This window comes from Berghia stephanieae, chromosome 1 (genome assembly GCF_034508935.2).
Source record: "Berghia stephanieae isolate SIO BIC M18660-M18661 chromosome 1, UCSD_Bste_1.3, whole genome shotgun sequence".
NCBI lineage: Eukaryota > Metazoa > Mollusca > Gastropoda > Nudibranchia > Aeolidiidae > Berghia > Berghia stephanieae.
In genome coordinates, this window is record NC_088360.1 from 9,453,046 (window position 1) to 9,470,545 (window position 17,500).

At 37.6% G+C, this 17,500-nt stretch overlaps 1 protein-coding gene across 4 annotated transcripts in view; it reads left to right on the forward strand.

Moving 5' to 3' along the window:
* Nucleotides 1–1,814: 1,814 nt before the first annotated feature.
* Nucleotides 1,815–17,500, forward strand: part of LOC144967499 (NPC intracellular cholesterol transporter 1-like) — a 62,727-nt gene continuing 47,041 nt past the window's right edge. The window contains exons 1-6 of one of the 4 annotated variants that reach the window (XM_078904883.1): nucleotides 1,909–2,344; nucleotides 2,615–2,769; nucleotides 7,699–7,889; nucleotides 11,960–12,098; nucleotides 12,943–13,050; nucleotides 17,185–17,258. In XM_078904883.1, coding sequence (XP_078761009.1) covers nucleotides 7,795–7,889; nucleotides 11,960–12,098; nucleotides 12,943–13,050; nucleotides 17,185–17,258 — 416 coding nt within the window. In that variant the 5' untranslated portion in view covers nucleotides 1,909–2,344; nucleotides 2,615–2,769; nucleotides 7,699–7,794. Of the gene's footprint in view, nucleotides 2,345–2,614; nucleotides 2,770–7,698; nucleotides 7,890–11,959; nucleotides 12,099–12,942; nucleotides 13,051–17,184; nucleotides 17,259–17,500 lie in introns of all 4 variants that reach the window. The other 3 variants (XM_078904890.1, XM_078904875.1, XM_078904868.1) reach the window with 3 other exon arrangements.

Sequence of the window (17,500 nt, forward strand, 5' to 3'; positions counted from 1 at the left end):
TTTCCTTGGGTCCTTTAATTCTAATTCTCTAATGTTTTGACTATCCCATTTCCTTCTTTTTTACTTGAGCTAACATGACCTAAATGTGTTGCTAGCATCGTAAAACCCTTTTTAAAAAAAACAAACAAATCATTAATGTGGCTATGTGGATACGTGGTATGGCACTCGCTTTCAGATCGAAAGGTCCTGGATTCGCGCCTCGCTCGCCGCATAGTTGAGTCCTTGGAGAAGGCTCTTTACTCACATTCTCTTACCGTACTCAGGTGTGAAATGAGTACCTGGCCGTTAACAGCGTTTTCTCTGTACGAAAAAATTATAATATCGCCTAACAGGCATCATGTCCCGTCCTTCATGTTAAATGTTGCTGTTGGCCAGGGACCCATTGTAAAGCGTTTTGAGCACGTTTAGTGGATATTGCACTATATAAAAGCTCATTAAAAGAAAAAGTCAGTGAATTCCTGAGCCAATAATAGAAACGTCATCATGCTTAATCTCCAACCTTCATTGTGTAATAAAGCAAGAACACAGGATAATGCAATTTCCGATAAAATTATATGCAGAGATGATTTCTATCTTAAACAACAGGACATGTTGGTAACGCATTCAGAACACCAAATTAGCCAAGCTCTTGTGTCAGAATATTTAAACTGTAATTGAAAGACACGTAAAATAAAAGAAACTTGAGCTTTTATATCGCGCAAAATCCACTTAACGTGCTCAAAGTGCTTTGCAGGGGTTCCCTGACCAACTGCAACGCGTAAAATGTAGAACGAGACATGACGACTGTTGGGCGATAATACAATTTTTTCCGACATAGACACCACTGTTTACGGCCGGGTACTCATCTTACACCCGAGTACGGTGAGAGAATGTGAATAAGGAGCCTTTTACGAGAACTCAACTATGCCCAGAGCGATACTGAACCCAGGACCTTCCCATTCGAAAGTGAGTGTCATACCACTAGACCACATAGCCGCACAGACCAATTTAGAATTTAACAAAATATTTTCTGGTTTGTCTGGATTAAGTTTCAACAGGCAAAAAATATCTGTAGTTAATTGTTTAAATCTTACTGCCAACTTACTGATAGTCCAGGAAGTGAAAAAAACTCGCGGTAACGGTGGGTGAGGGGAAGGGGGGGAGGGGGTTGATCAGAGTTTCGTTTACATCCAATTATAGTGATCGATGATTCTATTCTTCAAAAGGTCGTAAACTTAGTGTGTGTTTATGGGTGTGTGTGTGTGTGCGCGCGCGCGTGTGTGTGTGAGAGAGAGAGAGAGAGAACGAAATGTGTGTTTGCTTTTGTGTGTGAGAGAGATAGAAAGAGAATATGTGTGTATATGTGTGAGAGTGAGAGAGAGAGAGAGAGAGAGAGAGAGAGAGAGAGAGAGGGGGGGAGATAGTACGTCAATCAAAACCGCCGAATTCTTTCACTGAAGTGCGTTAAAAGACGTGAATTTTAGTTTAATATAAAATTAAATTTTACAAGATATCCCAAGCCAACACCAACATGCTTTTAAAACAAAACAGAACAATCTTAAAAAATGATTCTTTCCTTGACAGGCAGCCAGTGCAGCTCTTATATAATAGGCAGGGAGTGTTCCGTTCTCTTTTGTCTTGTCACTAATTTAGCTGCACTATTCTATATGATCTGCAGGCTCGAGATTATATCACGGCTTTTATTTTCATAGAACATTGTTTACATTTCCAAGAACGGTTGACGGAAGGACATGAATCAATGAATGATTATTGGATATATCAGCCACGAATCACAATGACAGGTTCTATAAAATTATTGTTTTCAAAAGCATGGCAATACAAAATCGGTAAAAAAGAAACAATGTGTTTAATAAGCCGCAAAGACAGGTTAAATCATAAATATATTATTATCTCCACCCTTACACTAACATTCTTACAATAAACTCAACATGTATCAGAATACGGTTCATGTAACCAAATATACAAACGGGGTTCATTTAAACTATCTGACAGCATTATTTTCATTTTTAAGATCAAACTTGTGAATCTTGCACGAAAACATCATAAATTTATGGTATTAAAATGTTTGGTTATTTTCTATAGTGAATACATTACAAATTTGACGGCTACATGACAGGAAATTTAGTTCAAACCATTATTTTATTTCTATTTATTAACTTATAGTTTTTACGCCTCACATGATTCGTATTCAATCTCAATGTGTTATTTCATTTCAATATGGATTTAGATCATCAACGATCTACTCACAAAAACGGACATACTTAATCAATCCAGCAAACGGTTGAGCTCTAGCTTTTTGGTCTTGTGCCGTGATGCAAAAATCGGATGCCCTCTGTGATTGCCGGTAGGAATTGTGATGTGTGTTGTTCATGATGTTTCCATATGGTTGGAAGAGGGTACATCGGAGCTCTTCCAATGAATTATATTGAAAATAGTGATGTAATAAAGGTCTTGTCAGTGATGTTGACAGAGACGCTGAAATAACAAAGTTGTATCACTTGCTCGCAGAATATGATGTATCTAATTATAAAAAGTAAAATACAGATGAAAATGACATAATACGCCCTTAAAATTCATTTTCAGGGAAAAAATTTGACTATTGTTTCTATTCCAGGGGGAGACTGGAATAACCAAGCCATTAACCTGGCAGCGCCTTGATATGACATAGAGCGAGGTGACTTGCTCAAGGCCATAATGAGCAGCGGGAAGTCGAACTCAGCACTTTCTGGGTACGAAACAAACACTATAGTTCTGTGCCACTCGTCCCATGTTAACTGATATGTCATGTATTTGATTAACGGTATCGCATAAAATCACATATCAATGATTGTTTCTTTCAAATTGTAAATGATCTCAAAGCAAAAGAGATTCTCAATTTTTAATTGACGTCTCATTTTTAAAAAAATATTTTTCTTTTTTCTTCTTTTTGTTTTTAACTACTTGTGAATAATCTGCAATATTTGCAGGAAAATACAGGCTATTACGAATGGGCAATAATGTTTGTTTGTTTGTTTGTTTTTATGCGTTTCACGCGCTTGCGACACATTTATGTCATTTCAGCACCTGTAAAACAGGAAGAAAATGGGAGAGTCAAAGATTCTATATTGACAATTTCAAAGCACACAAGAAAAAGTAAGACAAAGGGGAACGGTTGAAATAGGGATGTAGACAAGGAATTTACCCAATGGAAACCGTACGGTGCTCTTATTGGCTAACCAACCAGCGGCCTCGATGAGAAAAATATCCGCCATTTTGATGTTGGCTGGGAATCGCGTTACTATAGTAAACAAGCGCTGATCGGCCGTTCATGAAAACAAGTTGCTGCTCGCTCGTTTAACTCAAAATTATTCAAAACGATCTCTCTAAAATGATATAAATGTGACTTCTTAAGGTTTTCTTCACGGTCAAAACCACACAACATTCTATTAATGATTACGTCCGAGGCAAAAAGGAATATTGACAGGTCGACCGAGAGTTGAACTTGTGAGACGACAAACATCAATGCGAAGTGTAGCGAGAGTCAAGCTATTGTTTGTCTTGTCCTATTCTATATAGAGAAAAGGATAAATAGTATAGCCTCGTGTGTGAGTGGTTGCGTGTCATAGTCTTGTTTTTTAAATTGTTTCTGTTGTTTATGTGTGTAGTGATGACTCTCTCACACTCAATTTCAATGCCGAAAGAGGAATTCCCGCACACAAGAAAGGGGAATTGGGGTGGTATTTGGCATACATATTGTATAGTATCTAGTTCTAAATAGATAACTGATTAGAATTATATTATGATATATAAACATAATGCCAAATACAATTCCGAAGTTTCCTTATTTCAAATGAAGTAAAGCTCCAAACCCTAATGGTAGTGATTGTAGTACTGAGTGTTAGTGAGGTGATGTGGTGTTGGTGGTGGTTGTAGTTGTAGTAGTAATAGTGATGATGATGTGGTGGTGGTGATGATTGTAGTTGTAGTAGTAGTGGTAGTGATGATGATGTGGTGGTGGTTGTAGTAGTAGTGGTAATGGTAATGATATGGTGGTGGTGGTGGTTGTAGTAGTAGTGGTCGTGATGATGATGTGGTGGTGGTGTTTGTAGTAGTAGTGGTAATGATGCGGCTATGTGGTCTAGTAGTATGACACTCGATTCCGGATCGGAAGTCCTGGGTTCGAGCCTCGCGCTCGGCGCATAGTTGAGTCCTTGGAAAAGGCTCTTTACTCACATTTTCTCATCGTACTCAGGTGAAAAATGAGTACCTGGCCTTTAACAGAGTTGTCTTTGTCCGAAAAATTGTAATATCGCCTAACAGGCGTCATGTCCCGTCCTACATGTTAAATGTTGACCAGGGACCCCTTGTAAAGCGCTTTGAGCACATTTAGTAGATATTGCACTATATAAAGCTCAATTTAAAAAAAAAAATATTTCAATGATGATGATATGGTGGTGGTGGTTGCAGTAGTAGTAGTGGTAGTGATGATAATGTGGTGGTGGTTGTAGTTGTAGTAGTAGTGATAGTGATGATGATGTGGTGGTGGTTGTAGTAGTAGTGGTAGTGATGATGATGTGGTTGTGGTGGTTGTAGTAGTAGTTGTAATGGTGATGATATGGTGGTAGTGGTGGTTGCAGTAGTAGTGGTAGTGATGACGATGTGGTTGTGGTGGTTGTAGTAGTAGTGGTAGTGATGCTATTGTGGTGGTGGTTGTAGTAGTTGAGGTAGTGATGTGGTGGTGGTTGTAGTAGTAGTGGTGGTGGTGGTTGTGGTAGTAGTGGTAATGATGATGATATGGTGGTGGTGGTTGCAGTAGTAGTAGTAGTGATGACGATGTGGTTGTGGTGATTGTAGTAGTGGTAGTGATCATGATGTGCTGGTGGTGGTGTAGTAGTAGTGGTATTGATAATGATGTGGGGTTGGTGGTTGTAGTAGTAGTGTCAGTGATGATATTGTGGTGGTGGTTGTAGTAGTAGATGACTTCAAACGCAAAGGAATCGTGATCGATCCTGGAACCGATATCAGATTTTTTTCTGATCCCCCTGTCCACCCAGGAGTGATTGGGTATTTGGATCTGTTAAATCTGGCGGAAAGTACTTTGAAATAATAAAAAAAAAGTGTCCGTTTCATGCTGTAGAACACGGGATAGAACTCTATGGGGCGATTGGCTCCGAAGGACTACAACCACTACCACTACTACAACTATCATTCTTCCTCCTCCTCCTCCTCCTCCTCCTCCTCCTCCTCCTCCTCCTCCTCCTCCTCCTCCTCCTCCTCTTCCTCCTCCTCTTCCCCCTCCTCCTCCTCCTCCTCCTCCTCCTCCTCCTACTACTACTACTACTACTACTACTACTACTACTACTACTACTACTACTACTACTACCACTACTACTACTACCACTACTACTTCTACTACTACTACTACTACTACTACTACTACTACTACGACTACTACTACTACTACTACTACTACTACTACTACTACTACTACTACTACTAATAGTACTACTACTACTACTACTACTACTACTACTACTACTACTACTACTACTACTACTACTACGACAACTACAACTACTACTACTACTACTGCTGCTGCTGCTACTACTACTACTACTACTAATACTACTACTACTACTACTACTACTACTACTACTACTACTACTATTACTACTACCACTCCTACTGCAAATATTACTACTACCACTTCTACTATTACAACTACTACTATTACTACCACGACTACTACTTCTACTACTACTACTACTACTACTACTACTACTACTACTACTACTACTACTACTACTACTACTACTATTACTACTACCACTCCTATTGCAAATATTACTACTACCACTTCTACTATTACAACTACTACTATTACTACCACTACTACTACTTCTACTACTACTACTACTACTACTATTACTACTACCACTCCTACTGCAAATATTACTACTACCACTTCTACTATTACAACTACTACTATTACTACCACTACTACTACTTCTACTACTACTACTACTACTACTTCTTACTACATACTGGTACGCTACTACAAGTCATAACTCTCCTCATCCTCCTCCTCCTCCTCCTCCTCCTCCTCCTCCTTGAAGCCCACAACTTAGACTGGTAGAAAAGAGTCGAAGCGTAAAACAAGCATTGGCCTTGATTGACTGTTTCAGGCGATTATGTACGATTTTAACCTACTTGAACTTTTGTTAAGATGCCTCCCAGCAAGGCTGGGAATCTACAACCTGACAAAGCTAAAAATCGCATTAAACAAATAAACAATCAAGACCTTTAAAACACCTTGACCATCGAAGGGATACAAGACAGAGTTAAATGTCGGTAACACGGTAGAATTAATTAGTGTGTCCTGTTTTGAATTATTATTTACTCCTTTTTTATGTTTTTAATTATCAATACCGTTAAATTTACGGGTGGTTAAATCATATAGAACTGAAATCATTTATTGAATGCTAAGCTCAAACGTATCTGAGATATCATTATTAAGTGTGAATGCACTCAGCGATCGGCTTCATTAGTCACGTAACCCGGATTCTACTCAAACCTCCTACCCAGAAAAGTAGAATTCAATTAACACAAACACATAAACATTAGGGTGCAGACAGTAAGCTCTCATTTCCATCACAAATAAAACATGTGAAGATTCATTATACTATTATCATCATCATGAAACACTTTATTTAGTTTTGGCCTGAAAAGCTTTAATTCAAATACCAATGGATTCGGAAGAATCTAAACTTGTCATAAATTATCAATTTTAAGATTTCTTGAAACAAGTTTCAGATTTGAGAATTTGTGACAAGGGTCTTTTAAAACCGTTGGTTATTGAAGAAAACGGTTTCTAATCAAAATGACATAAGTATTTTGTCACTTGACAACACTGACATATTATAGCCGTTCTTTGACTTTTTTTAACGTTGGTATAAAGTAACAAGGTTGACTAATCCAAATCGCAGAGTTGTTACGTTTGATCAAGGGCAAGGAAAGTTAATCAAATCTTGATTAAATGTTATTGTTGTTTGATTGTTTTGCGTTATACGACAGAGCAAGATTCAGTATGCATGCGAGTGGCGATTTGATTATGAATTCTAACAACCTCGCCGTTATGTCCAGCGGTTTAAAATGATAGTGTTAAGACTTTTTTTTAAAGCTGTGATGATTATCTGACTAAAGGACTCATTGTCTAGTTCTAGACACCTGTTCATTGGGTAAAATCATTTTACAAGCATTTATTCCTTCTTTCCGGAACTGATTTATCATTAATTTCAGAGAGGTAAGATTTGCAAATTCCATTTATGGCAGATGTTTGTTATTTATCATTTTGTGCTTCTTGAATGTTTAATTGTAAGATTTTGAATTACCCAATATTTTTTTTTAACTCAAGGTAATACAAGAGTATTTATTTCTCGCTCGTGGCGGGGACGGCGGGGGGGGGGGGGGGAGCAAAATATGAGTTCGATATTACATATCGAAGGTTGTTTTTTTTTTTTTTGGGGGGGGGGGGTTGTTTACTTTCCAAGATGTTTCTGCAGAGAGGTCCTACAAAATATCTCTGTTGTCTGAAATGTAGTGACGTATTTATGTCTTTATTGTTTTGTTTTTTTTTATGGTTGACCGAAGAATGGTTTTGAGCCCAAAACGTTCTGTGTTGGGTAATTTGTTCTTTTTTGAAGCTGTTATATTCATTAGTGTCTTTCCACAGTGCGACAGTTACCTGGTTTAAAAAATAAACTATTTATTTGTTTACTTTTTGATGTTCAGGAAAGATAACAGAATTCAGACAGAATGATGGATAAAACAGGAGACAAAGGAGCTAAACTGACATGTCTCCAGAAACTGAGTACCTTCGTCATCGGAGGAATTGAGAAAGGATTCGGCAAGTAAGTGTAGCTTTGTCTTCATGTGGTAAGAAATTGCAATCTAACTCCAAATGAGAATCAGAAACTTTATTCTTGAGAACAAATGCAACGGTCTCTACTCAGACTTAAGTTTGCCTACGCAGGCCACCATTCTTCTCTCTCTCTCTCTCTCTCTCTCTCTCTCTCTCTCTCTCTCTCTCTCTCTCTCTCTCTCTCTATCTATCTATCTATCTATCTATCTATCTGTCTATCTATCTATCTAACTATCTATCTATCTATCTATCTATATATCTAACTATTTATCTATCTATCTATCTATCTAACTATCTATCCATCTATCTATCTATTTATCTATCTATCTATTTCTCACTCCCATAAAAGGCAATATGGGTCAAAAGGAATGTGGGACTCTATTAGTGATAACGAAATCTAACTTATAACAAAATGTACAACATCATGTTAACCAGTTAACTGCCGTACTCTGGAAAGACACGTATTTAAAGATTTAGCCCGACAACTCGTCCTTCAAATATCGACCGATTTAAATGACGCTTATCTTGATAAAAATTCTCAAACCTGGAATTTCCCGAACTTTTTCTAGAATTAAATTCGTGTTTTTCAAGACTAAGCAATAAACTGGTTAATATCAAAGTAACAAATTAATGAGTTGGATTTGGTGTAAGATAAAGATATGAAAAGGTGAGTATGAAACAGTGCCAGATAAAGCAGAAAGAGAAACACACGAGAGAAAAAAACGCCCAAAAAAATCTGAATAACTCAACTGGGGATCGAACCTAAGATCTCTTGACCAGTAATAAGGAGGTCTGAGATTCGATCAAGGCAGGCTGATTTTTTAAGGAGATTTTTCTTTCAAATCTACTTTTCTTTCTGCTTTGTGTGTTTCAAACACACCTTTGGATATCTTTGTGATCTTGTGGTCTGACACTCGACTCTTGACCTGTAAGTCCATGTTCGAGTACCGCCTTGAGCGGAGTAAAAGGTTCTTTACTCATATTCTCTAGGATCTATCCGATAACATTGGTGCTTCTAGCTATAAATAATTGTTATAATTTCTTACCTCGTCCTACACATTAATTGTTGCTCTTAAATAAGGACTCCTTATAAGGTATTTTAAGCACACTTCGAGAGTATTGCGCTGTATAAACGCTTATTATTTTAAGTACTGGTAAATTTAAACAAACAAAGAAATAGTTGGCTAACCATGTCGGTCTGAATTAGAATTAGGGAATCGAAATTTAATCAGTCAACCCGTACTTAATAAAACTCGCATTAAAATTTGGCCAGAAAACTAGTTAAAAGATCCTCATCTTGAAAAAAAAACCTCTCAAACCTGGGACTTTGAGAGGTCAGGAATTCTATCAGGATTACTTGACAGGTTTTGAAAATCACATCCTCAAATTATAATGTCAGTTTTTTCACCTAAGAGCTAGTTCAAATGCACATCTCCGGAAAACGGAGCATTCTGTAATAATCAACTTATTTCATATTATTTCTATCGCTGATCCGTCTTCCATCACTCTCATTGTTTTCCACTTCTTCGTCCTTCAGAGCCATTAGGACCATAGAGCCGGAGTTTATCCCTGTTTCTATAGCGTGAAACGTACAATACCAATTAATTGCTTGTTACCTTTGGATATGACGCTAGTCTATCGCAAAGTACTTTCCTCGAGATCGAACAGACCCAGCTACCCAATCACTGCTGGATGGAAAGGGGGGTAGGTCAGAAAAAAACTGTCAACTGCACACGGGATCGATCTCACTCCCTTTGATTGTGAAGAGAGTGCTCTACCATCTGAGCTATCGGGACCCCCTTCATTTTCCACTGCCAACAGTCAAATACTCATTTATGCCTGAGTCCTTGTATAAACTTAAGTTTTAGCCATTGCGTTATGTGGACGATACCACATGCCAAGGCTATATGATTTACACAATGAAACAAAATATTTTTAAGCTTCTCTGAGGATATTGACAACGTATGGTAACAATAACACGCACTCTATTTACCAAGTCTTGATATATGGTTCATGGCGTCCACCGGATAATCACCAACAAAATGCCTCTTTTGTTTTTGGTCATAATCTGTTGTTTTACCTCAAATATTTATAATGATGACCCGCAACTTGGCATTAAGCCTTAAACTTGAAACTTCAAGAAGTCTCCATCTGAAAAGTATTTAGCAAGTTAAAATGTGCAGTATCTAAGTTAACCGATATTTGAGTAAAACATTTCTGGCCAAAATTTAATAAGACATTTTGGCAGGATTCGTGGGGTCTCCGTCAAAATAAATAAATAGATAACCCGCGCTGATTTTAGCAATAATATTTGGGAACAGTGGACGTATCCCTGTTTATGAAGAATATTTTGTTGTTGTCCATGGTGTTTCATTTCTTTTTTTTTTTTTTTTTTTTTGTTGTTGTTGTTGATCTAATTGAGCTAGTCAGCATTCACCATTATTGTTGAGAGTAATTATAAAATGAATGCAACAGTTCATATATTCTGAAAAAACAATGTACTGGGTTCAAAATGCTCCCTCTTCAATAGATAACAAAAGCATTTATAACGTCGATACGCGTCAAATCCAGGTAATAAGAATAATAACAAGAATTATAATAATTATAAGAAGAAGAACAATGATAATAAAGTTCTTCCCAGAGTGATGCTGCAAAGTGATCTTATGATATGTCACGAATCGGAATGTCCTTGGTTCAAGTCCCGCTCTGATCGGCGAATTGGTTGAGTATCTTGGAATAGGCTATTTATTCAGTCTCTCGCCGTACTAACTTGTAAAATGAGTTCCTGGCCGTTAATAGCGTTGTCTTTGTTGGAATAAGATAAATATCGCCTAACAAGCGTCATGTTTCATCCTCCATGTTAAGTGTTGTTGTCGGCTACGACCTCTTGGAATGCGTTTAGAGCACGTTTGCGCTATATAAATGCTCAAGAAATGCTCAAGATCTAGATTATGTCAGGATGAATCGGACCCCAAAAATTTTAGAATGCATGTGGTAAAAAATAGGAACTCTGAATGCCTTGCAATACATATATAATAATCGATTTATGCTTCATCATTAAGTAAGAAAATAACCTTAAGTATCATATATATGTGTCTATAGATATGTATGCTAGGGAAGCTCACATCATTCCATCCGGAAGTAACACGGACCAACAAACAAAACTCTGTGTAACCTAGAACGTTTATAGTCGGGTTAATACAGTTTAGTGAGAATCACCCCATAAACGCGGATGGCAATAAAGAATAGCAAAGACCTGAGTGACGTCAGCTTCATACTATCTATTCATTCAATATCAAGCACTAAGCTCATCTTGATATGATACCGCTTAGAGAGGATGGGTCACATTTGTGTGTGCTGATTTGGCAAACCCCGTCGGAAGTCTCGAAGGCACCATTTCTGGACAACATTCAGAGTGAATTTTGTAATTATCTTAATTAGAGTCAAAGTTATTTGCATTTGAAGAGAAGGGATGAATCGCTTTTAAAATAAAACATATATTTCGCATCAATAATAGAGCCCAGAAAACAATTGAATTAATTTATCTATAATATTCAAAGTGTAAAATCCTTTTGTTAGAATGTTAGGACGGATAATGCAAAAAATGAAGTGAAGGTTATCATTTGAGCTTTATATAGCGTTATATCCACTAAATGTGCTCAAAGCGCTTTACAGGGGGTCCCTGGTCAACAGCAACATTTAACATGTAGGACTGGACATGACGCCTGTTAAGGCGATATTACAATTTTTCGGACAAAGACAACGCTGTTAACGACCAGGTACTCATTTCACACCTGAGTACGGTGAGAGAATGTGAGTAAAGAGCCTTTTCTAAGGACTTAACTATGCGCCGAGCGCTAGGCTCGAACCCAGGACCTTCCGATCCGAAAGCGAGTGTCATACCACTAGACCACATAAGCGCAGTTTTCTTCGTTCTTACCTAAAAACAAGCTCATACTACGGGTGATTTTCATTTGGCAGCACACATTTAGGTTTCTCCTATAAACCAACTCTGTGGTCATTTCGATTCTTCATCCATAATAATTTGTTTTTGACCAGATTGGGTCTACGGATAGCCACACACCCAGCGAGGTTCATGGTCGTTTGTGTTGGTGTGTGTATGCTGACAGGCCTTGGTCTCCTGGAGTTCTACGAGGAGACAGCACAGGAGAGATTGTGGGTTCCAGAAGACAGTACGGTGAGTAAGATTTCGAAATGGACTGAATTGATCAGCTGACGTCAGTGACCAGAAGCGTCCCGATAGCTCAGTTTGTAAAGCACACGATATAAATGCAAAGAGACCTGGATCGATAATGGTTGAAGTCGTGATTTACTTTTCTGACCCCCCCCCCCCCCCCACCCATCCCCCCTCCCTGTCCCTCCAGCAATGACTGGGTACTTGTGACTAGTAGATATGATGAAAGTACTTTGGGGTTTGACTAACATTCTATCCAAGGATAGCAAGCATTTCCTACTGTCCGTTTAACACTATAGAAACGTTTTAAACTGGGATATGGCTCTGAAGGACAAATTTGTTGCCCAACTTACCATCTGGTATTATTTTGGGATAAAGAGACGAGTTAAAAGTCAAAATTATTAGAATAAATAAATGCATGGGATTTTATTTTTTTCATTTCAAGAAACTGCATTCACTCTCCTTATTGACAGTTGTTTATCATATTTTACCCACCTCGTTAGTTTGATCTCTTATCTCAAATCAAATATATAAACAAATTGTGCGGTTATGTGGTCTTATGGTAAGACACTTGCCTTTTGACTGGAATGTCCAGAGTCCGAGTCAAGCACTGAGTCATTGGAAAGGCTCTAAATTCTCTCGTTATACTCCGGTGTAAAATGGTCGTTAACAGCATTGTCTCTGTCGATACAAAATTGTAACATCGCCTAACATGCGTCATGTCTCGTCCTACATGTGTGTTGATCTTTATTAGGGACTCCTTGTAACGCGCGTTGAGCACATTAAGTGGATATCGTGCTATATAAAAGCTAACGTTTTATTTTCAAATCTGCATTTTGTAACCAAGGTCAGGGCCAACAAAGAATGGATTGACAAGAACTTCCCTGACGAAGTGTTTCACGAGAAAATGATCGGAGCTTCAGAAAACATTCTCAAGGCAAAGAGTATTCAAGCGGTAATGTAAATAATTCTATATCATGTGTTGGGGGGAAGGGGGGGGGGGTATGGAAGTGTGTGTAAGTATATATATATATATATATATATATATATATATGTGTGTGTGTGTGTGTGTGCGTGTGTGTGTGTGTGTGTGTGCGTGTAAGTCAGGTCTGGTTTTGTTTTGTTTTTTGTTTCTTTATTTTATTGTCGTTTGTTTTGGGTTTTTTTTTCTGATTTTAAGCGCTGTAATACTGTAAGAACATTTAAACGCCATCAAAATGTTAGACCATGGAATTGTCAGTTACTAAGAAATAAAGACCATAGTCACGTTGAAAACAAACCCAAAAAAATAAAAAGAAAATAACAAGAAAAAGGAAAGGAGAGGAAAACAAATTGAGGTCTAGGAGCAATCTATCCGTCCTTCTATCCTAATAAAGCTTCCAACAGTTGTTAAGAGTATTTCCGCTCTTTCAATATACTTAAATAGCTGTTTTTTTGCCCAACAAAGAATGATAGTGTAACAGTGCCAAATGAAATTTATATTAATAAATTGATTGGGAGATCACTAGAAAAATCCGCCTCAAGTAACTTGCACGATAGTAATTATATAGAGAAGTATTGAATTGTAAGCTTCAATTTATTAAACTAAGACAGATACTGTGGACGTTTCCGGTTCCCCTTTATCAACAAAACACGATGAATGAAACACTAAGGACGAATGAGCTATCTCATTCATCTTGTTTTGATTCAACACGTAACTTTAATTTACGTGACTAAGATCACAGTTTATGTAATGCGTTAAATTATTTTAAAGAACATTTTATCTTTTATTTCTGTTTTGTTTATCATTGTATAAAGATCAATGGACCCCTTCTAATAAGCATTGGCTTTTTTATATACCTCACTTAATATTAAGGTTCTCATGGGTTATCAGAACAAAGAAAATCTGGTTTTCTGAACACTTCCAGAAAAAGAACTAAATAGTTTAAATTCTGAATGGGTCTTCTGATTGAAACCGGTACAAGATGATTAGATATTGTTTATCATGAATTGTATAGGTATTTTGAAAGGCAGTTAAGATTGAATAGGGTATGATATGACAGGGAATCATGACATTGATTAAATATCGATTGATATTTTTGTGTACATTTATGTGTTTGTTGTGAACGTGTGTGTCGAGGGGAAAGGGAAGGGTGGTATGCACTCATGTATGTTGTTTACAAGCCTTAACTTCCTTTTTTAGAAAATGATCTGATAAAATATTAGCAAAAGAGTAAGCAGCATGGGGCAGAAGTCACTACGCAACCTTACGTAAGAGCAGATTGAAGATTAGAGTATTTTGAATTATAGTAATCTGTTATTGTTTTGTTTGTTTTCGATTTAATCTAGTCTATCTTATCCTATATTTTGTTTTGTTTTCTTTCTTTTGTTACCTTTTCTTTGGTGGAGGAAGATTATGAAAGAAGAGTTTCATAAGATTTAATTTGTATCAAAGGCCTATTAACAATTATGACGATTTGTAAACGATGCACATTCATTTTACACTCCATATCTTTGGTTTTGGAGTAATGAAAGCACACCACAATGTAGTTCATGACAACAATAGGGATAGGAACTGAATTTCCGTGTAACTTAAGACTATAATGTTACCAGTTATCAGCAAGTTTTGGACAAGTATTCATGTGACACCCACAAATTATGCCTATTATAGTTTGGCCTCCACTATAACTTAAATTGAGTGAGATATTGTGAGTAAAGTACCTTGGTCAGCGATAACTTCGAATCGAGACACCTGGCTAGTCACACGCCTTATAGCGACTAATAACGTGTGATGTTGCTGAACTCCGTTTATATTGAAGCCCAGGGCCAACTTTGCCTTTAAACCGACATTTAAATTATTTTTTAAAAACAACAAATTATAAAATTCCCTTCATTCATCATCAAGGGATTTTTTCACTGTGGTCTATCACGAGAAAAGACCGTGATAACATAGATGTCAGCCACAGTGCAGAGTGACAAACTGCAAGATATGAAGTGAGTAGAAAAGTGCCAGAAGACAATAGAGAATAAAAAAATTTTTCGCGGCGGTGGTGGGGTTTGAACCTGCGACCTTATTGGTACGACAACTCCGCCTGGCAGGTGAGAGCGTGGCTCTACCGTGTGAGTTATCCACGAACACTAAAATATTCGTTTCAAACTCAAAGTCATTTCTAGATCCCTCTCTCACCCACTTCTTGAGACCGCCGATTCGTTCACCACCATCGCGAAGTAATTTTGACCAGCAGTTAAGCTTAATAGCCAATATTCTCATCACAAACATATAACATAGAAACGATTGAGACATTGAGTATGCTCCGGTGTATGGGGTGAATTCTTAATTCAGAAAAGTGAGTGGAGCAGGCACCTATGTTGGTAACAACAAGATATGAAGTGAGTAGAAAAGTGCCAGAAGACAATAGAGAATAATTATTTTTTTTTTGCGGCGGTGGTGGGGTTTGAACCTGCGACCTTATTGGTACGACAACTCCGCCTGGCAGGTGAGAGCGTGGCTCTACCGTGTGAGCTATCCACGAACACTAAAATATTCGTTTCAAACTCAAAGTCATTTCTAGATCCCTCTCTCACCCACTCATTCAAACCCCACCACCGCCGCGAAAATTTTTTTTATTCTCTATTGTCTTCTGGCACTTTTCTACTCACTTCATATCTTGTTGTTACCAACATAGAGAGGGATCTAGAAATGACTTTGAGTTTGAAACGAATATTTTAGTGTTCGTGGATAGCTCACACGGTAGAGCCACGCTCTCACCTGCCAGGCGGAGTTGTCGTACCAATAAGGTCGCAGGTTCAAACCCCACCACCGCCGCGAAAAAAATTTTTATTCTCTATTGTCTTCTGGCACTTTTCTACTCACTTCATATCTTGTTGTTACCAACATAGGTGCCTGCTCCACTCACTTTTCTGAATTAAAAATTCACCCCATACACCGGAGCATACTCAATGTCTCAATCGTTTCTATGTTATATGTTTGTGATGAGAATATTGGCTATTAAGCTTAACTGCTGGTCAAAATTACTTCGCGATGGTGGTGAACGAATCGGCGGTCTCAAGAAGTGGGTGAGAGAGGGATCTAGAAATGACTTTGAGTTTGAAACGAATATTTTAGTGTTCGTGGATAGCTCACACGGTAGAGCCACGCTCTCACCTGCCAGGCGGAGTTGTTGTACCAATAAGGTCGCAGGTTCAAACCCCACCACCGCCGCGAAAAAAATTTTTATTCTCTATTGTCTTCTGGCACTTAACGAGAGTGACAAACTGAACTCTATTTCTCAAGGGGGAAAATGAGATGGCAGCGAGGAATCGAACATGGGTCTGTCGGATGGACATGCAATGCGTACTCACTCAATCATCTCAACCTTCATTAACAAAATGTTAACCCTACTCAAGCACGTTTCATGTTCAACTTAATTTGACATCATATGTGACCCGTCGTCTCAAAACGGTATTATTTTGGGATGAACCAATGTTAATAAGTCGAAATTAATGCCAAACTAATGAAAAATGTGGTTATTGATATGTAACACTCTAAAATAGTATCTTCATTCTCCTCAATAAAGCATACAAACTCAACCCAAGTCTGATATTCCTGGCCATGAATTCAATTTTCAACATCTTAATCATCCCGACATAATTCCGTTTTGAGGCGAAGGGCCATCACATATAGTTTTAATAAACAGAACAATAACAGCTATTCGAATCGGGATTTATTGAAGCCCTTATTTGCATGACGGTCAATGATACTTTTGGTGAAAATGGGTCGATAGAATTTGTAACTAAAACAAGTCATAAAAGATTTTTGGACTCTATTCTGGCCGTTAATGTGTAAAACAATTGAAAGAAAAATTCAACTTTACAATGGTTTCAATAATTAAGGTCACAAATATCTTTTAGAAGGACTGTCATACTAAAGTCATTAAAATTGACGTAGTAATGCTCTCTGGTTTGTTTTATTTCAAAAATAATCTTCTTTTTTTTTCTTTTTCTTTATTTGTTGTTGTTGTTGTTGTATTTTTGGGGGGAGGGGGGTAGGTTTGGTACTTGAATTATTTTTCTCTTTCATTCACACCCTGCCCAACCTTCCATCATACAGTTATATGACATATATAAGACATCAACGACAATGCAGACATCCTCTGGACTGGTTCTGGATGACGTTTGTGTCAAGTAAGAATATGGATTGAATTTTTCTGATATGAAAACTTATTTTAACTAAAAGAAATAATGACTCGGGCCGCACACCAAATGAAACATTTTTATAAGGAAACTTTATGAATACACCTTGCTTATGCACTTCATATTGTTCTGAGTATTCCACTTGTGGGCCATACCGAACCAAACGGATAATAACTACAACAGTGCAAGTTACGTGTTTGGCCTTCTACTTTACTAGAGAAGTCTTACAGTAT